The 27981-nt window shown below is 30.0% G+C and overlaps 2 protein-coding genes across 12 annotated transcripts; both read right to left on the bottom strand.

The window, feature by feature from the left end:
* Positions 1-39: 39 nt before the first annotated feature.
* On the bottom strand, positions 40-2008 carry LOC107067019 (lys-63-specific deubiquitinase BRCC36). Of its 3 annotated transcripts, none has more exons than XM_089179178.1 (7): positions 1910-2008; positions 1309-1433; positions 1008-1212; positions 827-915; positions 588-692; positions 381-483; positions 40-313 (listed from the first exon to the last, which is right to left on the bottom strand). In XM_089179178.1, the coding sequence occupies exons 2-7, from the start codon at positions 1420-1422 to the stop codon at positions 168-170; spliced, it is 762 nt and encodes a 253-aa protein (XP_089035304.1). In that variant the 5' UTR covers positions 1423-1433; positions 1910-2008; the 3' UTR covers positions 40-167. The 3 variants fall into 3 exon arrangements, with proteins under 3 accessions (XP_089035304.1, XP_089035302.1, XP_089035303.1); XM_089179176.1 differs by lacking the exon at positions 1910-2008 and adding an exon at positions 1645-1903; XM_089179177.1 differs by lacking the exon at positions 1910-2008 and having other exon boundaries at positions 1309-1620.
* LOC107067020 (uncharacterized) lies at positions 1676-26551 on the bottom strand. Of its 9 annotated transcripts, none has more exons than XM_089179174.1 (7): positions 25948-26551; positions 21553-21924; positions 20679-20783; positions 16940-17103; positions 15468-15656; positions 15175-15311; positions 3363-7553 (listed from the first exon to the last, which is right to left on the bottom strand). In XM_089179174.1, the coding sequence occupies exons 4-7, from the start codon at positions 17069-17071 to the stop codon at positions 7397-7399; spliced, it is 615 nt and encodes a 204-aa protein (XP_089035300.1). In that variant the 5' UTR covers positions 17072-17103; positions 20679-20783; positions 21553-21924; positions 25948-26551; the 3' UTR covers positions 3363-7396. The 9 variants fall into 9 exon arrangements, 6 of the variants coding, with proteins under 6 accessions (XP_089035300.1, XP_015177653.1, XP_015177654.1 ...); XM_015322167.2 differs by having other exon boundaries at positions 16940-17106; positions 20679-20814; positions 25948-26550; XM_015322168.2 differs by having other exon boundaries at positions 16940-17106; positions 25948-26550.
* Between the last annotated feature and the right edge of the window lie 1430 nt (positions 26552-27981).

Below are 27981 nucleotides of genomic sequence, written 5' to 3'. Positions count from 1 at the left end.
AATACTTATTTTCGACAGTAATCATAAATATGACAAATATAAACATGAAAATAGCGTAAACTTTATTTATAATCGATTAATATTAAACATTAGAAATAGTACATAGGACTCGCATCATCTGGTTTATTATTTTTTTCTTATGGGGATGATTGTTAATATTATGAATTTTAGCCTTTACAGAGTTGCTGTAACTCTGATATTTGTTTTCGAAGATATGCCGCACGTAATGTATTTAAAGCTATTCTTTCCTCAAATGTAAGTACTAAAGGTCTAGTAATAATATCTGTGATATGAAGAAGTGCACGAGTTTTGACTGAAAATATTCATTAGATTTATTTTTTTGCGAATGTTTAAGTTGTAAAATCTGTTCACATACATACCAGCATTATTATGTATAGTAGCAAGAATATCTGGATGATTTTTACCAGCATCTGCTGTATCTTCTTCTTCTTGCACCAAAATTTTTGGTATATCTGTCATTGTCTACGGTTACGAAAGATTAAAATATATATTTATGACATTTTATTTTTTTATGTTGATTTAATTGGTTATGCATGGAGTTATTACATAATAAAGAAGAAACTTACTTTCAAACATATATCTGATAATTCTGGGGTATATATAATTTCTAGTGGAACTTCTTTACATTTCCCATCGTGAGATTGAAAACAAATCAAAGATATTTCTTGTTCCTAAATAAAATAAATATAAATTCATTTTAATTTTCGATATCATTGACTAATTATATATATACATGAATATATTATATATATAATATAATATTTAAAAATATATTTAATTTTTAAATAAGAATAATAATAGAAACCTTTGAATCCTTGGTTTCAGAAAATACTGAAAATATTAAACCTACAAAACCGGAATCCATTGTTTGATAAGTTGCTTGAGTTCCTACGTCTAGAATAAAATTTGGAAGTATAATATAAGTATTATTAAAATCAGATTAAATATTATACGATAGAAATGTTACTCGTCAGATGTTCACATACCTACGTGAGATGGAAACACAGTAATATGGGGGTGGGAATGATACCATCCAAGAACTCGCATAGTACGATTTAATTCATCAGTTAAACGTTCAGCTTCCGCAGCTGCTTTTAATACTTGTTCAGGAGATATTTCTACACGGTCTTTTTTCTTGTCTAAACGGTGCAAAATCATAACAGCAGATATATTTGCTATACCTTTAACGCACTAAAATGTGAGAATAAGGATGACTTAAATTGACAATTCAAATTTCTTAACAAGTATTATTAAAAAAATTTAATCAAGATAATAAAAAATGCTTACATTTCCAATAAGTAAACCCATTACTTCAAATATTTCTGTTGACAAAGCATGGTGCAGACATACCATATACACATCTGCGTGTAATTCTACTTTTTCCAATGTTGTCGAACACATTATGTTTGATTCTGTAAAATTTTGTTAAATGGATGAAGTTGAATTATTGTGATAATATTGATTAATAAAATTAGTGCTATAATTAATGATATATTATTTGATGTCAATATTTTAGTGATGTAAAATATTTAGAAATAAATATTAAACCAATATGCACATCCTCCGTAGAAACAATAATTAATCCTTTAAACATTTATAAATATCTATATTATAGCGCCTTACCTTTGCTCAATAATTAAAAATCGATAAGAAATTTTGAATTATGCTTGAAGTGCCGGTCGTAAAATATTTATTTACTTTAAAATCTTTAATGTCACTTATACTTTCTAATTGATATAATACTATAGCAAGTCATTCCTCGTTTGTATCAGTCTTGTTAATTAACTTATACGTAATTGTACTTCATTTTTCTAAAACTGTAATCACTTACAATTAAATAATAAAGGAATAAATAAAAAATAGTATCCATATACACCCATAAACTTACATGGAAACAAAAGTGTAAATTCCTTTCTGATCGTCAAATGGCGGCAGCCATTACTGTTTCCAGCGTGATCTAGTGGTGTATTTCGTAATGTGAGTGTGCACCTATTTAAAAAATTCATTATCAAATAATATTAATCTATTAAATAAAGGAATAAATGGTAGAATTTATTTATATTTAATTAAATCAATATTTCTAAGAAATGAAAAAGTATTTAGAGTATATACTCTTAAACGGTTTATAACTTTTATATATAATGTATATTAAATCAAAATAATTTTAGATGATAAAAATTTCAATTATACAACGTCACATTATTAAAAGTATTAAAGAAGTAACTATTTCTGGTAGAAGTAATGATAACAGGAATTTTGCTCATATACATAAACCGTACGAGAATGTCTGCTTATTAATCTAAAAACGGCCATTATAACAAATAGATAAAGAATAGGTATTTGAAATATCGTATGACTGTAGGAACCATTATATTTATAAAAGAAAGATCAATAAAGTATTTGACTAATAAGTGCAAGGTATGCATTTTAAAATTCATTTTTCAATCATTTTTAAATATATATGTATGCAAATATACCACGCTGAAAAATACCATTTTTATTGCCTTGTTTGATGTTCATCAGTTCACGAATGATTTATGCATATCACCTTCGAAATAGAAGTAGTTAAAATTATTAAATATTTTCTTGATAATCGTTAATAATATACAGTAATACTATAACTGATAACGAGCTTTGTATTCTATTGTCAATGAAATGAGAACTTTCGCGGTTACAATCGGAAGGTTATTTTAGATGCGCACAAAAATATAATAGATAGTGATGTATATTGTTTTAGATATAATAATCGATTACAATCTAAAGTGATTGTAGAGAAAGAAGTATAAACAAAATACATGACATATGTCTTTATAATCTTAGAGTATTAAAAACAACCAAAAAGAGATTATGTGATATTACTGCTGACTTCAAACTATGCATATATGTATTTATATGAAAGACAACAGTATGATTTATTGTTTAAAAGCGAAAGGAATAATAGTAACTCGCAAGAAAGAGCACACATTCAATATTTCTCTTTTCTTTTTCTTGTTTTCTTTTTTTTTTTTAGGGGGCTAGAGGGAAGAGGGTAATGCACAGCATTAATTAGTGCTTCTATTGAAGGGGGGGGGAGGAAACAACCTTTGCTTTATACGTAAAATATATAAATTATCAAAATAATGTATAATGCAACGAAAAATCGCGCTCTACTATTTACAGGATTGTTATCAACAGTTTGATCGAATTAAACAACTTGTTGAGAACTCGATAGAATAAAACATGACATTGTAATAATACAACATTGCAAAAATATATTGGCACAAGTTTTTTTTTTTTATATAAGAATTTGATAAAAATTTAGTTCGAATAATAATGGATAAATGATCACAGGAAAGGGTAAGTGAACGTTATAATTTCTCATTATTTATTTCCTTTAACCTATATATTCCTTTCGTAGATATTTTTTACTTTCTGATTCTCTTTCTGTTTTTATCTCTTTCTTTTTTCTTTCTTTCTTTCTCTCTTTCGTTGTCATAAGGAACAAAAGTAAAATTATTGAAATTTTAAAAGGAGCTCGTTCAAATCACAACATCGTCAGCATCTGTAAAATTTAACAAAAACGTTTACATATTAGGGGATAATTAATACGAAGAGCACGAGATAGCTTTTAAAATTTTAAAAGATAAATGTAAACGTTTGCGCGCGCGTTTCTCCATCGAGAATAATGGGGAATTATTTTGGAAAAGAAAGTTTCTTTTTCTTTTATCGAAAGAAAATAATCATTGGTTTACGATAAATTTTTTGTAGTCTATGCATACATCTATATATTAAATTAGAGACTTAATAATTTTTTGTTAAATCTGATTGACTTAACGAGACAAACGATTAAAAAAAACAATAAAGAAGATTGCACTTTTGAGACTCTTCATCGTATAACAATATATTATGCTTTTTCGATGTTTTATACTATATCTATGTATATACACACACATATATACACACACACCCATATATATATATATATATATATATATATATATATATTTATTTATTTATTTATTTATTTATTTATATTTATATTTATATTTATATACGGAATAGATTTTTCAAAAATATATTCTCAAATTGAATATATATGTATATGTGTGGCTTATCCCGGTATACGTTTATGTCGAAAATTAATGAATGTATGATGCATGCATGCAAGCATGCACGCACACAATCACGCACTTATGCACGAGCATGTATATAAATGATACGTTTCGAATTATTTCCATCTATATCAGTATTTATACAATCATCGAAATATACAGAATATTTTTTAAATCATATGAACGAACTTTGAAAGATATTTTAGTCTAATTGTTGAAATGAAAAAATGGAGAAAATGTTGAATGTTAATGAGAAACTTGGCAGTTTAGGAATGAACTTAAATCGATCGATTTCTTATTTCTCTTGAATAAATGAAGATAAAATGCTTCGCAAGTTTAATCACTTACTTTATCAAGCCCTATATAAACGGAGTGGAGACGTATATACGATTGATTATAAAATAGAAGATATTCACAATGGATTTGTCAAATATTCTCGATCATATCCCGCTATTGCATGCATGCATGCATACATACATATAAATCTGCGTCGCGTAATTCGCATATATTATAAATAAAATGTTCATAACGGTGCGCGGTTGCACCAGCACTCAAAATTATATTTGAGTAGAAGACAAGGCGATTATCGTAGAACAGGGGAAATTAAAGATAATAAACTAAGATAAATGCACGAAGAAGAAACTTAGGTGAGTACGAATAGAGTACAAAAACCTCTTAAACAAGAGAAGATATGAGAGAATTTTACTTTAATAAACATATATATGTATATATACATACATACATATATTTATACATATGTGTATTTATAAACGCGCGAGAAGATTAGCTGGGTATTACGATAATCTTTTACCCTTTTTATCAAAGAAGAGATGCCGTTTGGTAACTCGATTGCATGAGGCAATTATACAATCAACCTCGACGAATATATGAGGCATGGTAACTTAAATCGAAGTTTCTGGTCCCTATTCTCGAAATAATACATATACAAGATTAGCGCGTTCGTTTATATGTTCATCGCGTACACCGATTTTTAAAAAGAACTTTGCTCCTTCATCTTTACATTTTTTTTCCTTTTCTTTTTCTTTTTTCTATTCCTTTTCTTCCTCCTCCTCATCCTCTTCTTCTTCTTCTTTTTCTTCTTCTTTTTCTTCTTCTTCTTCTTTATCACTTGTCTTACGTAGCGTGTTCATTTCTAAATTTCGGACGAACGTTTCCCTTGTAATGTGTAGGCACTCGAACGAGATGTGAAATAATTGGCCTCAGGAAACCCTTTGAAAGGACCAACACGGCACGAATTTCGGCACCCAACTTTTTCAAACTTCACAGGATTTCGCCCGGAACAAAATAAGTTTTTTAATACGAAATTCTATCACAGTTTTTTCGCTTCTTTTCTTTATATTTATATTTATATTTTTCTATTCTTCTTTTTCATTTCACACTGATCGATACAACGTTGAATGTTAATGACGTTTGTTCGAAAGTCTTTTGAAACGAAAAGCGATAGAAAGTTTCAAGAAACGACTTTGATGACGTTTAATGACGAATCCTTCTTTTAAATTCGACGGAATTTTAATATTCCCATTTTTGGATTGACTCTTCGCGATTTTTGACGCTAGATAATTTCCAAGTCAAAGAATGAGTGACACAAGAACAATATTTTAAATAATATTCATTGAAGTCTTAAATCTTCATTATTATTATTATTTTCTTTTTTTTTCAATGCACGACAACGTAAACTTATTTATTTATTATAGTTGTTGGTTATGCGTCTATACGAAAAAAAATATCTACCGAGATATCGGATCGTGTTATCAGGTGTCACAGTTTCTTCTCGCATAGTACTTTCGACGCGGTTCGTTTAAGACGATTTAATTATTATATAATATTATGTTATTTAACATCGAACGCGAATACGAACGCGAACGAACGAATGCGAGTATGAGGAGTTAACTTATATTACTATAATTATATTAATAATAATAATTATTATTTTTTGTATCACCGCGTTTAAATGTTCGAAAGAATTTTACGATTCCACGGTGTCTAGAATAAAAACAAAAAAGAAAAAAAAAGAAAAGAAGAAAAAATATATTCCTTTTTTTGGTCCCTCGTTCTTTAACATCGTCAAAATATCCTGAATTGTGTCATTTATAAGGTTCAAATGAAAATTCCTCTTCGAAAAAGATCGTAAAAGATAACAAATAATAGAAAAAAAAGATCGTCAGCTGCTTTGAAAGCTACCACAAAAATTCAACTGAATAATATTAAACCAACGCGTCGCGGAGAACGAAGAAAACGAAGGGAAAGTGTTAGTATTATTTAAAACGGATCCGCTGGTCGCGCGCAGATCGACGGACGCTCTTTTTTCGCCGAACTTCTCAGCCGGTCGACCTTCAAAATATCTTTCATTCTCTGTTGAAGTCGGCCTTGGACGGAGAGCGTCGTAAAATTAAATTGCATAGTCCTCGATAAATCTCGATCGGTTTAACGACGACCATTTTAATTGCGAATTAACCGATTATACAGGGTGTCTCCATTTATTTCCCCGCTAATTTTTACTAACATATAATGAAGCATCAAAGAATCTATGTTTATAAGATATCATTGTCTTATTTTTACTTGTAGAATATGTTTGTAACGGAATATATGTGTTTGGCGGGAAAATTTGAAACATCCTGTACATATATATATATATATACTCACATATCTACATATACAATTAGTTCTCGAATTTTTTAAAACGACATTTTATTTCTTTTTTTAAATCTCTTTTCATATTTACTGTAATTATTAAATATAATATTAAAAGGATCTATATATTAACGATAACGTTATTTCAAGCTTTTCAAAGAGAGAAATGAATTATCAGGAACAGAAAATGTGTTAATAATATTACGTACAGGAAATACGGGTTCTCACTTTATGAAAGAGAGATTGGAACGAATTGATTCGCAAAGGCAGTAACCACCTGTACTATGTACGTATATATGTGCGTATATGTATACATAATATATATATCGTTTTCGTGAGGTCGTCTTTATTTCTCTCTCTCCCTCTCCCTCGCTCTCTGTTCACTTTTATCCGTGCATACGAGTCGAAAGATTGTTTCTCACATCTTCTATTTTATTTGATCACCTACTTATTCATTTCTCCTCCTCATCGTCCTTCGTTTCTCTGGGTTTTTGGTAAACTTTCCTGCGAGGTATCGCTTCCTGTTGTGCAAATTCAATTTGCTGCCGACAGTTATAGAAAATAAATTCTTCACCGAATACCAGGGTCTTATTGTTAAAGAAGCGACCCTTAGCTTTTCAAAGCTAAACCGGCTAAGGTATCCTGCGTTCCAAATCTTCATGTAGTAAACTATTGTTGTTGGTCTCAAGTATAGACGCTGGAGATGCCTCTTCGAGTTGTTCGCCACTGCTTAGTTCTAACTGACCTGTACTGTCCCCGCTGTTAGACCCGCACTCACCGTCGACAAATCTACAAATAAATAAAAACATACATATTCTGAGAATAATGTATTATCATTTGATTAATAATTGTAAGTGAAAAGGAAAACAATTTTAATGGATATTATTTATATATGCGCGTAGTAAATACTGGTAACCCACATGTAACATAGCATTCTACAATATATGGCTAGAGTATTGTGGGAAATCCCGGGACAATTTCGTTTCAACAACGTTTGAGAATCAGGGAAATCCCTGTATAACATGGGCTGCAAGTGAAAGTTTTGAAGAATTATTTAATTTTATATTTCATACTAAAGTGGATTTTTATTCAGAATGTAAAATTGATTTTATTCGTTATTTTGTACGGACAAATACGCGTTTGTTCGTAGATATAAAAAAAGATTCGATCAATTCAATCATTGTTTTATATATTTCTTTTTTTTTTTTATGAAAAATAACAATTATAGGAGAAATTGTAAGAAAAAAAACAACTATTTTTTTCGCAATTTTGTAAACCTTTTATCCTCTCTTTTTTTAATTTGTTCTTTGAATCATTTAACACGAACTCACATAAAATAAAATATTATTGATTCTGAAGATCATGTAATATAAAAATTCCCTACATTTACATAAAAAATTACTTTTTTTTTCAACTTGAAACTATTCATATTAAAAATTTGACGATTAAGCTTGTTAATGGCTAATCTTTTGGTTGTTTTTAATAACAGAATTTTTTTCGACGAGACTTATTTTTACCGAAATTCGTGTATCGTTCGACGGTTCGTCGATAAATCGCGATATCATAATTTATCACCAATGACACTTTCAATTTTCAGAGACTCGATCTTGGCCTCGAGCTGCCTTACCATTAATAATCGAAATCGAATAAACTCGAATAAACTTATGAGTTCCATGCACTTTAATACTCGTTCTAATTTATATTTTTGAATGTGGACTTTATCAAAGAATTTACTTAACGAAATAAACGTTTCGATTTGAATAATGAATTTGGTAATTTTTTTTGGTTGTTACCTGTTTGTAGAAAAATATATGTCAATTACATGTGTGTGATATTTATATTGTAGAAAAAAAAAACAAAAAAAATCACACAACGTACTACTACGTTCTTTTAATTTATTTGCTATATTGAGAGTAATTTGCTAATTAAAAGTTATGTAATTATGCCCGTTACATAACGGTAATCAATTAAAAAATTTGTCTCGGAAAGATTACACATTCTAAATTGTAGTCCAATTACTACTGAAGTTTGAATTATACAAACATAACACGTCATCGCGTCTAGTTGTGATAAGGGAATAAAAAAAAACAAAAAGGAAAGGAGGATTTCCGATAAATAAATCGAACAGCGCGTCAACCCTTTGGTAAAAAATACGGGCGCCTGCGTTTTTCCATTCTTGACCCTGGTGTAATAAATCATGTCATGATCTGCATAAAACGTACATTAAGTATGTATTGCATTTGTTGCAACTGACATTACTCGTTTTGATTTAAGCCGAGATTATCATCTTCTTACATTTGAAATATTTTGTGATTAATTGTAACTATTTGCAACGCAACTTTTTTTGTAGGGCTTAGGATGGAAACATGTTTCTATTATAAAAAATGTAAGCTTCTATGAAAAGTTAACACTTGTATTAAAATCAAAATTTGTAATGTTTTTTTTTTTTGGAAACGTGGGTTGCTACGGAAAAGTGGGTTGCTAGACACCTCAAAACAATTCTCACCAAATATGAGCTCTTAATTTTAATAGGAAGATCCTCCGCATCGCAGTTTTTTATTTTTTTTTCAGTCTAATAGATTAAAATTCATACCTCATTATTGATTGATTGTACAGAAAAATGTTCTAGACGAATTTTGTAGGAAATTTAATGCTCTACAAAAAAGGTATCTTATATTTTTTCCGTAAACCTCACCATTTGAATGATATTGAAGATTTAAATTTGATGATTTTTAGACAAATTTCATTTTTGTTTATGAATTTTATAATTCGACAATAAATGACTATTAAAAAGTGCACAATACAAATTTTTGTAGGAAATTAACTGCTCTATAAAAATGGTGTCTTATTTTTTGGCGATTAAATTAAGCGTTCAAAAGATATTCATCATCAAACTTTCATGTGTACTGATTTTTGTCTCTAAATATCTTTTGAACGCTTAATTTAATCGCCAAAAAATAAGACACCATTTTTATAGAGCAGTTAATTTCCTACAAAAATTTGTATTGTGCACTTTTTAATAGTCATTTATTGTCGAATTATAAAATTCATAAACAAAAATGAAATTTGTCTAAAAATCATCAAATTTAAATCTTCAATATCATTCAAATGGTGAGGTTTACAGAAAAAAATATAAGATACCTTTTTTGTAGAGCATTAAATTTCCTACAAAATTCGTCTAGAACATTTTTCTGTACAATCAATTAATAATGAGGTATGAATTTTAATCTATTAGACTGAAAAAAAAATAAAAAACTGCGATGCGGAGGATCTTCCTATTAAAATTAAGAGCTCATTTTTGGTGAGAATTGTTTTAAGGTGTCTAGCAACCCACTTTTCCGTGGCACTTGAAAAAAAAAAATCATTTTTTTGACCCATCCTAATATATTGACCCTATACCCTAATATATATATATATATATATATATATATATATATATATTTTTAATATGTTTATATAATATGTATATGTAATATGTATATATAACATATTACAAATTTTGATATATATATATATATATATATGTGTATACACTTTTAAGTAATAGGACTTTAAAGTTATATGATATTACAGAGGATTAAAATGAAAGATTGACAGAACATTTGATGCTGTTACTTTTGTCCGAGACTCGAGTTAACTCTATTGCTAATGATATATATTTTTAATACTTGATACGTGCGTGTTTGTTCGCGATAGATCGCAATCGAAATAGTCGGAGTAAAGCCGGTCGTTTTATTTTGGCAAACGACGAGATAATATCCGCACGAAGTACTTTCTTTCGTAGCAAAGGTCGTTTGATAAAATGCCATTTTAACCGTTTTTAATGTCAATGAAAAGTATTAAATATGAGAAATAATATATAAGAAAGTTTATCGAAAATGTTCGAAGAAATTTCAATGGAATAAAAGATCTCACGTTTAAAAGCAACATTCACAATTTTTATTCTTTATTATTACGATGATACAAGAAGTTACGTTTAAAGTCATCGATTAAATAAATCTTGTCTTATCGTTCATTATTGATTGATTAATTGATACATTAATTTAATGGTAATTCACGTACGAAAAGTTAGGTCAAATAATGTAACGTTTCACGTAAAAATTCTGAATTCGCGAATAAAATTGATTTATTGTTAGTAACTTAGTCAAACTAAATAAAACGTACATTTTTCCATATTCAACGTTCACAAAAGTAGATATACGACATGAACACGAATCTATATACATATATATTCATGAGCATTTATAGTTTCGAAAGTCAGTGAATTGTCAATAGGAGTGCTGCGATTGAGAGTTCTTCGTGCAAGTGTATCGTAGCTTATCGATGAATTTATATAACTTGGTAACTCAAAAGTCTGTGAAATAAAACGATAACAAACAAACAAACCAAAAAAATAAGAGAACGAAAGTAAAAAAATGATAAATACTAAAATTATAAAATTATTCTAACGTTTTGGAGAAAAGACAGTTAAAAAAGAGACATCATGCTTCTTAAAAATTTCTTAGTCGTTTATCAAGAAGAAGAATTTTATTGTCTATGTTTTTTCGAATAATAATAAAAAAATTTTTTAAGCATGTTTGTTCGAGTTTTAGTCTAACACTTAGATAACGAAAAGCAACTCGTGCACCGTATAAATGGATTTTATCGAAAAATCATGTTTGCTAAGTCGTTCAACGTTATCGACTATTTTTCAAACGAGTTTATGAACTATTCAGACGTGACATTTACACGTTTTAAAACTCATATTTTTGTCTTTCTTTCTTTTTTTTTTATTTTTTTCTTTCAATCGTACGATCTCCTTACCGAAATTGATATGGAAGGTAAGAGCACGAAGGTGAATACCGAACCGAACATTGAGTTCACGGATTTGCCGTTATAGCGGTGCAAGCAGAAAGAAGGAATGGCTGAGCAGTCGATTGACCTAATTACGATGTGGATAATCGAGAGGAATACCGATGCAAAGGTAACATCCACGAAGCAACTTTCTTACGAAAGTTTGAGAAATGTAGTTTATGTCGAGAGTACCGTGTAAAACGCTATCGAGCGTGTTGAGATTGTTATCGATTATCGAATTAACATAAAAGAAAGAGAGAGACAGAAATAGGAAGAAGAAAAAAATAGAAAGAGAGAGGAAATACGATTTTTAAATACAAAATATAAGGCTAATATTTGTTGAATTGGTATTTTACTATAAGTATTTGTCAACATTTGTAATAAAATATCAATGTATAGTGGTCAATATTAACACTGTCAATATTAAAAATAGTATTGTATATTTCAAATAAAATGACAGTATTATCTTGCATCAGTATGTTATCCTGATGAAACTTTGCTTTTATTACAAATACTATGACAATCTAATTAAGATACTGCAAAAAATTGTGAAAAATATAGAACATTTTTATTTTTCGATGTCTGGCTAATCATTGACAAATTTATAAGTATAATTTGTTTAAAATTGGAACATAAGAAAAATCGATACGAAGTCAGGAAAAATTGTTGAAGTTATCTGTTATAATAATCAAGAAAATGAAAACGATGAGACGTACGATGCTGATGTTTGCGGAAATATTCGAACGATTTCGTACGATTCGAGGAATCGCAAGAAAAAAAGAGTACACGCGTTCGATTATTCCATGAACGATCGACGAACATCGTGACACGCATGCACGTCGATCGTTCATGCATTCTCGCTTGCTGGGAGAAAAAATACAACGCGATTGATTCTCCGTAACACACATGAAAACTATGTGACGAAATAACGGTGAAAATCGATGAAGAAATAAATATTTAAGGCGCCAAAGACTAGATCAAATTGTTATTTTTCTATTTACTAGTAACTGGTTACATTATTATCATTTATAAGATATTTTTCTTCGTCAAATATAACGTTAATTTGAAACAATACCTAACTATGCAAGAAAATTGTAAATGCACTGACAATGATAGATTTTCAATTTGAGTTTTATTATTATTATTAATACAAATTTAATGAATACGTGTGTTTATAAATTAGACAATAAAATTTGCACACATTACTATGTTTATTTGATATAAATGAAATTTAGTATAATTAATTTGTAATTAAATTCATAACTTTTTATTTTCCTTTAATTTTCTTTCCTTCAATTTTATGGACACATTTTTGTTTTGTTTTTATAGTTAAATTAATATTTTTGCAAGTCAAGCAGCCTAAACTTGCTGTCGAATCGTAAAATTTTATCTGGATTTTACAAAAATACAAAGAATATAAATTTATTTAAAATACAATTATAAACATGCGGATTAAGGATATTTAAAATAACAATTGCAAATATTAAATGTGTTGCAATAAAGAAAAAAATATATCAAAATTTATGATAGTCAATGTGAATAAATATATAAAGTAGCCGAAAACATATGCCAACTAAAAGCTGAGCGAAAGTTTTTAAAATATTTTTGAAAATACCTTGATCAGCGATAAATAGAAGAATAATATACTGCGATGTGAAATTCCGCTGACATGAGTGAGCTACAACGAATCGCAACAAGGGTTACGAAATTGTGAAGATTTTCACGTAGATCGGAGATGGTAGTGGAGCGAAGCACGTGAGAGAACGAGAGAGGAAAAGTAACGTGCTACATTTCTTTCACGAGATCAGATCGAGTAAGAAAGGATGAAGTAAGTTAAGTAAGTATATAAGTGAGTATGTAACGATGGGAAGATATAGAAAAAAAAGAGAGAGAGAGAGAGAGGATAAAAATAAAAGCACGTGTCTCTCTTTCATCAGTGGGAAAAGATAAAAAAAAATATAAGAAGGTGTGTAGGATGGACAAGAGCTTGTACAGTAAGTAGTAGCTGCACTAACAAACACAGCAATTGCCATAAATTTTCTTCTTCATCGTTTCGCGAATATGTTCCATATTTAAACATTTCTTGCCATTCATTTAACATCATTTTTTCTTCCGTCAAGTATATTTTAAATAAGTATATACGATGTCATTTGTATAATTAACTTGCTGATATCAATGTGCCAACTATCGTATGATTTAATGGACATTGTAAATCTTCAATTGTTCATAAGAAAAGACAAAGTGACCTATTAAATGTATTTATCGTTACGTTTAATATGTCTTACGTATCTAACTGTGTGCATCTGTAATATCAATTATTATACTTTGTAATATGTAAGAACGTAAAATATGTGGAAAGTTTTGTAAAATTCTTGATCGAGTAAATTGATAACTATTTAATATAATTGGTATCTATCGATCATGTATTTTAATACATTTTTAATTGATATTTGATATAACTGTCTATCAATATTTATCATTTAGAAATTTGTAAGTATAATAATAATTTTTAACTAATTTAAATAGTTTGTCAGATAAATAGTAACAAAAAACAAACAACATTAAATTGACAAATGATTCGATAACGAAATATAATTATTTATAATAGAAATAATATTAATACAATATTTTAGAGATAAATGTAGTATAACTAATAATACAATATTGTAAAATGATTGGTAATCATTTATCTCAGAAAATACTTCTTATTAATGAATAAAAAATACCAAACAAATAAAAAATACATAAAAGTCATTTAAAATCAATGCTCAACAAAGCGAAAGGAGGATGAATAAAAAATGAAAGAAAGAGAAAAGAAAAAGAAAATATATTATATATAATATATAAGAAAGAAAAGGAATGGCGATGAAGCGTAACGCGAAGTCGAGGAGAAATAATGTCGACACTATTCGAGAACGACGACGACGACGACGACGACGACAACTACGACGAAGAACTACGACGAAGACTACGACGAGGATCGTGACGCGCGTCGCAAAAGTCGATTATCGTTGCCGAAGAAACGAAAGGATTTCAGGTCGATTTCGTGAGTTAGAAACTTTCGTACTGGTCGCACGTCGAATGGAAATCGAGATCTTACTATACATACACATGGATACTCAAGTCATTCCTTTTTTCTTATTCGATAAGAAGGATTTTTTTTATTCTTCTTTAAATTTATTTCAATTGATCGAACAAAAATATAAAAATATAAGAAACATTACAAGGTATCTCAAAAGTCTCTTTATCGAACTGACAAAATTATTAACCTTTCTTTTTTTTTTAGCAAAGTATCTGGAGATTCATTCATCTTGAAATGAACAAAAAATATTATAATTATATTAATAAATCAATATAAATTTACTTGGCACATAGCAGACAATGACTCGAATGTTGTTGCATTAGTTTATCGGCTTTATTATCAGTACTTGAAGGAGTTCGAACTTTGACACATAATAATAAATTAATATTGACTTTTTTTATTAGTTTATTTGTTTTTTCGATAAAGCGACTTTTTGGATACAATATTAGATGTTATACAATTATATATATATATATATATATATATAATACTTACGTGTAAGGTTGTTCCTCGCCACGCATCTCGCATATAACGTTCGTCAACGCCATAATATAATTTTTAGCCAGCGTTAAAGTTTCTATTTTGCTGAGCTTCCTCTCCATTTTGACGTGCGGTATTACTTCGCGTAATTGCTGAGAAAAAAATGATTTTTTGTTTTGAATATAAAATATTCATAATAATCCTTGTATTTGTCTTGAACAAATTCTCTGCGTATTGGTGTAAATTTGATGACTGAGGTAGAGGTAGGAGTTTTTAAGTTTTTTAAGATGCTCGAACTGGCGGATTACCTCGAACGCGTCGTTAAGCGAATGCATCCTCATTCTTTCTCTCTCGTTACTCTCGAGCCTTCTGAGATTTCTCTCGCGTGCTGAAATTCCGCTCTTCCGTCTCCGCGTCGTTGGCGGCCCACTGCGATTTCTTCTTTTCGCTTGCTTCGGACTCCTCTCGCTACCGCTACTGTCACTCTCTTCGCCCACCTTGGATTTTTTTTTATCGGAAACAAATAAACAAATCCCAATACTAGGTTATTCATACATTTATCCTTTTATTATTGTAGGATTCGTGACAAAATTGAGCCGTTGGATTGACTGGATCTAGACTTTGAACCCGGATCTTTCATTTTCCGAGCAAATGCTCTTATTTATTAAACTATCCAAGGCCTTCGGTCAACTTTCTCACAAATACCTATTTCATTTATATCGATCTTACGTTTTTTTTTTTGATATAAATAAAAGAATTTTCTTTTTTCTTTCGAAAACAATGAATTAAAAGAACAAATAAACCACTGATCAAAACGTTATTCGATTACATCTTCTTTTTGGTACAATCAATCGGATTGATAACGTCCATATGTTCGATAAGATTCTATGAAGATTTACAAAAAATTGTTCTATTATCAATAATCAACGATTAAATTTATTGTTAGATTATGACTATTACATAACACAAGTTTTCTAATCCACCGACAATAATAGTACAATTTTAATATAATTTTATAACGTGAACATTTCTTTTTGCATTTTTTTTTATGAAGGAATGAAGTGTTTAGAAGAGAGTGAAATAGAAACATGATTTTATTATTCAGCTGTATCATTCCTGTTAAGTTTTTTATAATGATTTTGTCGAACAACTTATTTTTATAATAACTTTTGAAATCGAGATTCGGTTGATTGCGAGCGAGGAATTAAAATACAATCTGACGTTCGTCGAACGAGCATAACAAATTCTCAAAAGGAAATTGATAAGATTAAGAATGTCGTGATATCTAACTTAATTTGTCACAGTACTTTGTTGCATATAACGTTTACTGATAAAAAAATTATTTATTAACCAAGGAGCTATCGAATGTTTAAATCATTTATTCTCTTAATGGTTTTTAAATCAAATTTTTCAATTAAAGTTCTTAATTAATATATTATCGATTATATTTTTTTAATGATCGTTTATTAAAATATTATTTATCATCTACAATTATAATTTCGTATGTTCCGTTATATCAAAATTGCAAACACCAAATTGTAAATAAAAATAATTTATGGATTGCAATTAATAAATTCATTTCTTATTATTTATTTTTCAAAATGAGAGAAGAATTTCCTTTAATTAATACAGTGAACGATGTATCATTTTATTTTTTCTATAAATTTTAAGGAATTTAAATTAAAAATTTTTTTTTAATCATCCCTTAAATTATCGTTGATGAATAATGAATATGAAAGGATACGAAAAGATTATTTTTTATCGACAAAAACAAAAATACCTCGGTGCCAACAACATGATGTCGACTTCGTTTCCCTGTAAGCGAGTCAACGGAAGCGTCGTCTAAATCGATGTACATCTCCTGATCACCACAATCCTGATCGCTACCAGACAATCTTTCCAGGCTTCGCATTATCTTGACAAAAGCCGTGTGACACAAGCCACCTGCTGAAAAAGAGAAGAAAAAAAAGATGTCGATAATTCTACGAAGATATTGAAAGAAATATATTAAGCTCAAAAATAAATTTTAATATTAATGTGTATTACTTGCTTACGTATTACACATTAATATAAATGAAAAAACAGAAAAAGAAAAAGAAAGAGAAAAAAAAGAAAATAAGGAAATTCATATTGCTATCGGAACATTTGTCGTGACAAATTTACACAGTTTGCTTTATTATTACGCCATGAACGTTGTGTAATATTGTAGCAATAATATTTCTCTAGTATGTCAATAGCTTCGATAATGGCAAGATGGACACGGTTGATTATGAAAGTATCTAAACGGCCTTTACAATTCTATGACTTTCTTAAAACAAAGCCGGTAGTTGACGTGTTTTAATGGACGATAAATGAAATGAAGAAAAAAGAAAATAAAAAGAAATATCCCCAAAGAAAAAAAAACGAAAAACAAAAAAACAAAAAACAAAAAATAGAGAAAAAGAAATTTTTTTTAACGATTTTCCATTTTGATTTTTAATAAAAATTCCAATACAAAAATAACTTAATATATTCATGTAAATACGCGAAGACAGTGGTTCCCCTATGACAACGATATTAATGATTAAGAATAATGACAGAAATAATAGATAGGCTTGTAGTTACTTGCTCGTTACACATATGGTTGTTCTGGTAATAATGTTTCCTACAGGTTATCGCACTTTCGATAGTAACAAAGAAAATGCTTCGTAAGATAAATTCCATCGATCGTATCTCTTCGCGAGGTCGAATGCACTCGTAAATAAGTAAAAACGTTCGTTCACATAAATATGTACAAATACACATATAATTCTCAATCTGGTTCAGGATAATTTGAACAGTTTTTATAATGTAATCGTGAATCGTCGCTTATCGATGCCATAAAACGGATTTGATTTGTTTGTTATACCTCGTAAAAGATAGTCAAGGATATGATTTTTTATGAGTTTAAGTTATTAATATTATTCTAATATACGGGGAGGAGGAAATAACAATTTCAAATCGAGGTCATCGAATGTAATTCTGTACTTATATTTTACGTTTTTTACTACTAACCAATTATATGTTCGATGTGTTGTTAGAATGATTTTTCTATGATTTCATTAATCTTATTAAGAATTGTATAAAAAAAATTATATCGTACTTCCGATCAAGATATAGATTTTTGTATTTTATAAAAAACAATGAAGAATATTTATAATAATGAAAAAATAAGAAAGATAATATATTATACTTCTGTGTAATTGAGATATCGGTCTCTATATATATCTTATTAATCTTGACATCTTCCTCGACAATTCAAAGAATATCGATTGTACGAAGTGCACTTTAAGATAAAGAGATATTTACTGTCAAAACTCTTCTTAGAAAATCTTAGAAAATATAAAAGAGAATGAAAAGGAAATTGTACGCTAGAAACGAAACAAGAACTATTGTACTTATTTACTTACTTACATACGCTCGAACTTTGTCGTTTGATATGTAATACATATGTAAGTAACAAACGTAGGAGTGAAAACGTTTTGATGAAACGAGAGATAAATCGTTGTGGGGATCTCCCTGAAAATCTTATTGTATGTACTTTAAATCGTCTTTTGAGACGATCAAAGACTGTTTTGCCCACGAGCAGAGGAAAATAGTAAAACAAATAAAGTCTTGGGATAACCCGTATTTTTTTCACGCGAAAATCAAGAATTTCTTCTATTCATTTTTTCACGCTTTTTAGATAAATAAAATCTGAATAAATAAATAATCAGATAGCGTTTATATTCGATTTAAATATCAAATTGTAAACAAAATATTTTTTACCATATTAGGTTACAATTTTCTACTCTATCAGGTCAATAATCTTTTAATTTTGTTAACAATTTAATAATCAACGATATACAAAAGTTGAACAATTTGGAACCGGTTTGAATCAACATTACACGGACTTCGAGTTCAAACTTTATATTAATTCTTAACTAACCAGTTCTCGAAAGTGGAATACTTCTATCCATTATCGGACGTTGGTTTTTCATTTTCTCAGGGCAAATCTAGAATATGTGTCATAATCGCAATTTACGTACGACCACCGACTTTCTTGCAATCTCCTGTTGCAGAGGATATCTGAAAAGGTTGGATTACTCGATGATTATGGATTATTAATGACTGATTAATAACCTCCTTAGATTTCTTGCGATTCATCATTCTGATAATGTTAGTTAATTGGTTGACATTAATAATAATAAATAACTATAATAAATATGAAATATGAACTTCTATTTATTTAATAAACATTTATAAGAATCTTTGATCAATATATTATAAAACAAATGGTCAATATATAAATAAATACTTTTTTTTGAGGAGAGTGGTAGAGGTAAATAAGAATTTATCATTGTTGTACCAGTGATTACATATTGATATATATACTCTAATATTTTATTATAAAAATAGTAATCATTAATTTAGCATATTAAAATGGCAATCTAAAAATGAGAAAATTAGGGGAAAAAAAGATGATCGCGAGTTGATCGAGAAAGGAAATGTAAATTCGATCGAACAATCTTAGTTTTTAATTGGTTTCCAAGTAGATGATTCTTCAATTCATGTCAGCTGTTCATAGAAAGATGGTACGATACTTTCGACTGACTGTTGTGAGTGGAAGAAACCTCGATTCGCTGGGATCCGTCAGCTAACTAACTAATATAAGAGGAGAAAGGTATTTTCGGCTCCTCCAACGAAACGGCTTTTAAATGTGTCGCACTATTATTAAGGTCGCTTCATAGACTATACCGTACGATCGTAAGATAACGCATTGTCGAGACGAATGTGTCTGCTTGCCGTCTTTTTACACCACGTCCGCCTACTGTCTTTCCACAGACGTAAATAGCGAGAGAATAAGAATCCATAGGAAATCTTTTCATATGTCTGTTAACTTTCATTTTAAATGATTCACCGTTGACCTCAAATTTATACATACCTATTTACATTTAGCTAGGGTTGCTCTATTTTATAAAATCTAATATAAAATATATAACACGCATAAATACATACACATTAGCAACACTTGAAAGCTATGTTTATTTCGTATTTTTAAACTCATTTCCATTTTCGTACTATTTCGTTTTTAAATCTTGAATTCATTTAATGCACTTTTCTCATTCGTTTAATAAATATTTTTTATATATTTATTTTTTAATCAGGATTTTTTATAAAAACAAATGATCAGCATTCATGAACATTTTCTTTTAGTGTAAGTAATAATTTATATGGATCGTGTGTTGGAGTGTCAGTTAACAATAAAAATAAAATCTACCATTGCAACATTGATTAAATATTTTTATTTATTTATTTGAAGCTTTAGTATAAAAAAAAACGAGAAGATTTTCCGGTACTATAAATTTTATGCGATCTTAGGATAGAATAAATTTGATTATCATTCTTAAATCAACACGAGAATTATTTCCTTGGAAATAAATGAAAAAAAGGAATAGATAAATGATAAAAAGTAAACAGGATACATGCGGTCCTCCGGTACTCAACGAGATCGTACTCACGTCCGTATAGATCCGGTCAGTGAATTCATTCGGGTGGAATGCAGTCGGCGTCCTTTCCCAAACGTTACCGGTCTTTACGTATTTCGCTTCTCGTCGCGTCTCGTCCTACGCACGTGAATACTTTTCATGCACATTACTACAAGGGAATGCAAACGTCAAGATCTTTTCAGACGAACACGAATGAAATTATTATCGTTTGTTTATTTGTATTTTCTTTTATTTTTATTTTTGTGAAACTTTTCGAAATGCATCGAGTTTTGACAAAAATCTACAAAAATTCGGACTCGCAAATTTGTCTCGAATTTCCTTATAATACGATTTGAAATAATCTTATTAAATTAGAATAAGGAAAAAGAAAAAAAAACAACAAAAAGCAAGAGATTTCGATCGCGAAAAGATTTATCCCAAAATTGTGGTTTCCTGCTTTTGATATAAAAAGCTCATACACTATCTACACTATCCAGGCATAAGGAACGTTTGTTATATTAAATTTCAGCATCAACGTTTCGCTCAAAGTATAATTCTCTAATTACCGAAACGCGTAAGAGTGTTAAATGTCATAATTAATTGGACCGAAATACAAAATACAAAGTACTGTTTGTTTGTGCACAGTGTTAAACTCTCGAATATAACTTTTAACGATTTCTTTTTATATTTTACAGATATTAACCTCCTTATTCGACTAAGTGAAACTTATCTTATACTTTAAGTTATTTTTTTTTTATTTTTTGTTGTTGTTAATTAATTGCTTTCAAAGAAATATATAATTAAAATGAAAGAGGTTATTCAAATGATCCTCTAGTCATTCATAATTTTAAACACAAAAAAAAAGAATGAACAATTACTTATATTAATGTAAGAAATAAATAATTACCTTAGCAGTTGACTTATTTTCACAATGTTAGATGCTTTATTTCCACTTTTTTGTCATGTCCATGAGTCATTCGTATTTACAAGTCTTGTAATTTCAGAAGATTCATCGATTTTACTTCTTCTTTCTTTTTTTTACCACAAAATCTTCCGATTTCCTTTTATCAAACAAATATTCCACAGCATGAACTATAGATCTTGTTGATTTCTTAAATAGAATTTTATTTCCTCTTCTTTTTCTATTTTGTTCTCAGTTCAGGAAATTTTCGTTAAGTTTCTTCGTCATTCCTCGAATAGAAGTAGTTTACCTCATTTCCGAATTCTTTGCAGTGTGTCAATGTTGCACCAATACTTGTGTGATGAGGCTATTCCATTTCTACAACACGTGCCAGATTATTCAATATTGATAAGAGAGAATTTTTTTTATTACAATACGAGTATACTGTTATTCAATTTTAATCTATCATTTAAGATAAAGGATTTAAAAAGTTAGATTTATATCACACGAATCTTTTTGAGTAGAGATCGATGATCGAAGGAACTTCCATACACGAATGTAAATTTAGGACACCTGTTAAGAAGTAAAAAAAAATTTTGAAATGCTATTTATATGTAAAATAACGAAATGTTTTTCTGTTAAAATCGAATAGAAAATTTGTCGAATAAATGTTAATCTATGCTGAAGTAAAGAAGCAAGGAAAAGAAAAAGAAGACAAAATAAAAAAAATAAAATAAAATGGAAGAATAGAGGAAAGAACGCGGAGTAAATTATTCTCGTCGAGTTTGATCGTTAAATTATACCGGCGTCAATTTTTGCATTCCTAACGGAATTTCACTTGGAGAATATAACGAAGGACTTTCTTCATTTTATTGTAACTGGTCGGGCAACGTTTTATAAACTGCATCGGAAACTCGCGTTCGACCTGTTGCCTATTATGAAAATAATTGTCAGTGTTGTTCTTATATAACTTATGTCCAGTTGATGTGAGAAGGAAGGATATTAATTTCGAGATAAAAAGATGCGTTTTATTCATTTACAAGACAGAAACATGTAGAGGAAAATCGTCTCGATCGACAATGAGTTTAATTGAAATTCGATCGAATCATTTAGACTTCTTATTTATATGCTATAAAATATATATAATAAAGTTTACGTATATTATATATTTTTACAAATATATATACAAAAAAAGTTCTTTGAGAGAAAATTATTTTCAATCGTGAGTTGCAAAAAGATATTCAAATAATATCATTTCAAGTACCTATAAACAGGTATAAACACGTTTATACGTTATTGCTTGTCGCGCGTTGAAAGTTTGCCCAAGAGAATTCTATTTAATTCCGTAATTATGTGCTTGAGGAATAATTAATATTAAACCTATTGACAGTTTATATATAATTATTTATATCGTAATCAGTCAAGTGATAGATCTTTAAAAAAAATAACATTTTTTACAATTAAATATGGATAATAATCAATTAGGTATTGACTTAAATAATAAATAAAATATTGTAATATTTATAATAATTATTATTGTTAACACAAGATATACCACCATTTTCAGTATATCTATTTCTACTACACTAGTCAAAATGACTGGTGTATAAAAAAAGATGCTTTTTGAGGGTTCCAGTCTTTATTTACTCTTAAAAAATAACAAAAAATCTTTAACAATAATAATTTTAATAGATAAATGGATTTATAGACATTTTTAAATAACAAAACGCTTAATTATTTACAGAAATCAAATGTTACATGAAGTAGACATTTTTAATTAAAAGTGTCCGACCAATCAAAATGACTGGTTTGGTATATCTAGTGTTAAAAGTCAAGTATGAAAGAAAGTAATAATGTAGAATATAGAATTTGAACAAGTTATGGACGAATAAAAAGAAAGATAAAGAAAAAAGAAAAGAAACAGATAAGAGAAAGAGAAAGATAGTAGAGAGTACTCGAGCTACGAACGAGATTCTCTTCCTTTCTCCTTTCACTCGTTAATTTTTTTCGCGAGACGCCTCCGTCTAGTGTACGGCCTTCGCGATCCAACAGAGATCGGTGAGAGCCGGGACTTTTTGACGATTTCATGCTGCGTTTCTTTCAAAATCGAACGCATCTCCAAGGAATTTGAAATTAACGAGACTGTGTCACTAGCTGGTTAGAATAGCAAGCAAGCTATTTAATTAAACGAAACCAATCGAAAATGTAACATCGATAGTTTTATCGGTTTGCTTGTCCAGGTGTAAAGCAGATAAGGCGTCTGTTGACGTGCAAATCGTGTGTGGTAATTGAACGAGGAATGACAAGTAAGAGAAAGACGATGACGGATAAGAAAGAGAGAATAACATTGATAACGATGAAGAAGAAGACACAGACGAAGTAGAAGATGAAGAAAATAATGATGATGACGATTAGAAGGCAGGAGGAGGAGGAGGAGGAGGAGGAGGAGAAGGTGAAAGAAATACATAAAGCGGGGAATTCAAGGCGTTTGAGCGAACGTGCGCGTAAACGTACGCGCAACATACGACCGCGGGGCATTAACGTCATTGTTATCATCGTTTGTATTTTCCATTTCCCATTTTCAGTCCGATCGTCTCTAAGAGTAGTGTTACGAGGTCATATCCGCATAAGAACGATAGAGCTCTAGCTCGAGTGTCTCTAACAATAATAAATCTTATCTAAGTATATGATTGTACCTTTTCTTTCTCTTTTTCTCTTTCTTTCTCTCTCTCTTTCTCTCTCTCTCTCTCTCTCTCTCTCTTATGATTCTTTCTTTCTTGCTCACTCACTGTTTATATGAATAGATATATTATGTAGTCGTGATTTTCCTTATTAGTGTATAAAGATCATTTGAGAAAGAGAGAATATATGAAATTGAAAATATTTTCAGTGAAATGTTGCTATCATTAATATGCGATTATTAAAAATATGAAATTCGTAGTCAAGCGTGTACAATAGAATATGCGTTGTATCATAGATGGAAATCATTCTTGATCGGTCGTTCTCCCTAGCGTACACGGACTTTCATATAATCAAAAGAAACCGGTAGATCGTTCCTTCACAGTGGAAGTAAGTACTTTCACGAGTGCGTTGTCTACGACTTAGCCGTATCGTTTTGGTTGATCTCGAAAACTTCTATGTGAGTAAGTATCTCTTTCTCTCTCTTTTTCTTTCTTTTTTATATTTTTCTCTTCCCCTCTCTTTCTGTCTTTCTCTCTCTCTCTCTCTCTCTCTCTCTCTCTCTCTCTATTCTTGCGCTGCTTTTGTTGGAAAGACACACAAGAGAGTTCTCGGTTAATTTTTCATTTGCATCGAACTTGTCCGCTCAAAAAAAAAGGAATCCCGCCGATGAAACCACGAACTAATGCGTTAGAAAGTGCACTTTAAATGTCGGCTATACTAACTAACAAATGAAAGAACGAACGAAGGAACGACAAACGAAGGAACGAATGAACGAACAAAGTTACGAGTTAAATAAGCACCATCGGTGTGTAGTACTTTTACTTTCGCTCTCGGTAGCCGAAGAAGGTAGCAATTTCGCTCGAATTCCAGGCGAAATGGTATTTTGTATTATGCCCTAACGTGCTTTTTTTTTCTTTTCTTTCTTTTTTTCTTTCTTTCATTCATTCATTTACTCCTTTTTTATATTCCTTTTCTTTCTATTATAATTATAATCGCGCGTTCGACGACAACAACAATGACGAAGATGTCTCTGTTCGAAGTTTCCGTGCGAACGCGGATAATGCTAAGGAATAAATTTAAATAATGATACGCGAGCCGAATAATTTGATGCGATGTATTCGGACAACTCGTTTCTGTTCCTCCTCTTCCTCTTTCTCCACCTCATCTTCTTCTTCTTTTTCTTCTTTTTCCTCTTTTACTCTTCCCTGCTCCACTTCTATCTCTTTCTCTCTTACATCTTTAAATCCTCGTTCTAATTATATCGACAACGCGCGTACATACTTTATCAGAGAGACCTATCCTGCAGCTGCTGATTTAAAAGTCGTTTTGCGAAACTATCTCTTTCTTTCTCTTTCTAAGATACACTACAAGTAAGTACAAGATGTGTCGTCTCTATTAGGAAATCATTTTTATACTATTATACATATTCGTAAAGAGATTCCTACATATCCCTAAAAATCTCGTCATAGATCGAAACGTCAAAACTGTTGTTCCTTGTTATTTCGCCAAATAGAAGGAATACAAATTTAGAAAAAGTACATAGACAAATTAAAAAGAAAAAAGAGAATAATAATAATAATAATAATAATAATAATAATAATAATAATAATAATAATAATAATAAAGAAGAAGAAGAAGAAGAAGAAGAAGAAAAAGAATAAAATAGAAGGTAACACACGCGTTTTCATTTCTAACGTTAGCTAAAACTTGGCGCCGTACCGTTAATCGTGCTGGATACTATTTCCTTTTGCCGGAGGCTCTGCCACTGGAACGTAGTATAAATGAGGAAAATAATCACGAAAAAGTAAAGAACCAATAAGAGGAAGGAAGGAAGGAAGGAAGGAAGGAAGGAAAAAAAAAAAGGAAAAATAATAACTAATAGATAGATATGCGCCGACACTGTTCACTTGTACTATCTGCACGGGCACGTATTATTATTATAATATTATATACACCTGCCTCCGCATGAAGTTTTCTATTCGACACTACGAGATATTTAATTTGAAAAAAAACAAGCGCTACGAATAATCGCACCTAACCGAGCGCCCGATCCGGACTGACTATAACTGTAAAGGATCGCTTGTTTCTGCCGAGCCGTCAACCCCCACTTCTTTCCTTTTCTTGCCGCCGACGCCACCTCCGCCACCGTCACCACTGCCACCTCCGTCACCGCTCTCAGTAACGACGAAACAGATCGCTTGACCCCCACTACTACACCAACACTCAAGCAAGTATACTACCGGCCTGGCATAGGCTTTACCGAAACCAGTTCTCCCTGTTAACACTGTTGTTCGATGCTGCTTTCCACCTCCGGCTTTGAAACAACTCTCCAAACTCGCTTCGGACCCGTTTCGAACCGTTTCACCTGCTTGGTCACTCTTGTCCGATCTCTTCGAGCTTTTTCCTTACCCCTCTTTCTTCGTCATTATTTATACCTTCTTCCCTTTCACATCTAAATAAGAGCTTTTTTTTAATTTGTTCTCGTACCAAAAGTAAGAGCTCGGGTATTGAAATTGTTGAAAAAAAAATTTAAAACAATGAACGAACAAAACAATGACAAAAATGAGAAACTCGTTAACTTTCACTTCAATAATGGGTCCTGTTTTTTTTATCACGAATTCAATATTGGACAGTTTGGTATGCCTTATTGCAAATATAATTGTGGTATTTAGAAATTATCGTCGTTTGTTCTTTTTGTCGGTAGGTTTTCTTCTTTTATCTTCTTTTTATAGTGCGATTGAAATGATATATAAAAAATTTTATGTGAAAATTAATTATTAATTATAAATTATTGAGATGAGATTCAAATTAGAGACGACATTTACAATTAGATTCGATTTAATCGTAGAGAAAGTTTGATGGCATCCACAAATATATTTCTAGTTGAAATTATGTTGGCGAGTGTCCTAAGAATGATTCACGAATTTTACGGTATTTGTAGGCTAGCGCTAGAATTTGGGATACACCAGTTGTAAAACTAACGGATCGTGTAATAAAAAGGATCCTTTAAACTATGTCTGCTATCTGGTGTTACTACATCCGAACAAAAAAACGACTTTTACGATGGTCAACGACATCTATATGGAATTTGCTTTCTTGCCACGTTATGCAAACAACAAAGATAGTTGCAATTATAGTATTTTTAAGTCAAATTTTCATCATGAGAGCAATCAAATAATTTCATCGATATAATTCAATCGTAATTATTTGTCATTAGTAATTAATTAGAACGTAATAAGTTTTATGTTATTCCAATAACCCTAATCATCTTGAAAAATATTGTATGAAAAAATATCTCCACTTAAGCGCCTGTAAAAAATCGCTCTACTTGTTATTAGAAATTGTTAAACAATGTAATTTCTTTTTATTTGTAAAAAAAAAGACAAAGTTTTAGTCTCATCAAATAGATACATCCTATATATTTTGTGTTACTATGTCAAATCAAAAAGTTGCTTTTAAAGATGGCTAACGATGTGTAGACGGAGTTTGGTCTCATGGTTCGTTGTGCAAGCAACAATGGTTGTCGTGGTTATCGTGTTATATCTAACCACAAAAAAGTCACATAAAACTGATCCACCACATCGGACGTCCTTAAACGCGGTCTATGAGAAATAGAAAGCCGATGGTTACAATATATTAATGCTAGATGTAAATTTGAAATTTAATCGCGCATGTCGTTAACCTTTACCGTATCGCGAATTAATTTATTATATTAGATAAGAACATATATACATGAAAAATATAATGAAACTA

This window comes from Polistes dominula, unplaced genomic scaffold (assembly GCF_049000335.1).
Source record: "Polistes dominula isolate Pdom_NZ unplaced genomic scaffold, Pdom_raw_medaka contig_37, whole genome shotgun sequence".
NCBI lineage: Eukaryota > Metazoa > Arthropoda > Insecta > Hymenoptera > Vespidae > Polistes > Polistes dominula.
The sequence above is the reverse complement of the archived record's forward strand: the minus strand, read 5'-3'. Positions and strand labels throughout refer to the sequence as shown.

Bases quoted from the DNA above. Each gene is read 5' to 3' on its own strand.
- LOC107067019 (XM_089179178.1), bottom strand. From the start codon at position 1,422: ATGTGTTCGACAACATTGGAAAAAGTAGAATTACACGCAGATGTGTAT. The intron at 1,213-1,308 runs GTAAGCATTTTT...CTCACATTTTAG, and splicing joins TGGGTTTACTTATTGGAAAT to TGCGTTAAAGGTATAGCAAA. The intron at 484-587 runs GTAAGTTTCTTC...TCGTAACCGTAG, and splicing joins TATCAGATATATGTTTGAAA to ACAATGACAGATATACCAAA.
- LOC107067020 (XM_089179174.1), bottom strand. From the start codon at position 17,071: ATGCGAAGCCTGGAAAGATTGTCTGGTAGCGATCAGGATTGTGGTGAT. The intron at 15,312-15,467 runs GTAATCCGCCAG...TTTTTTTCTCAG, and splicing joins CGCTTAACGACGCGTTCGAG to CAATTACGCGAAGTAATACC. The intron at 7,554-15,174 runs GTAAGTATTATA...ATTTATTTGTAG, and splicing joins GGCGAGGAACAACCTTACAC to ATTTGTCGACGGTGAGTGCG.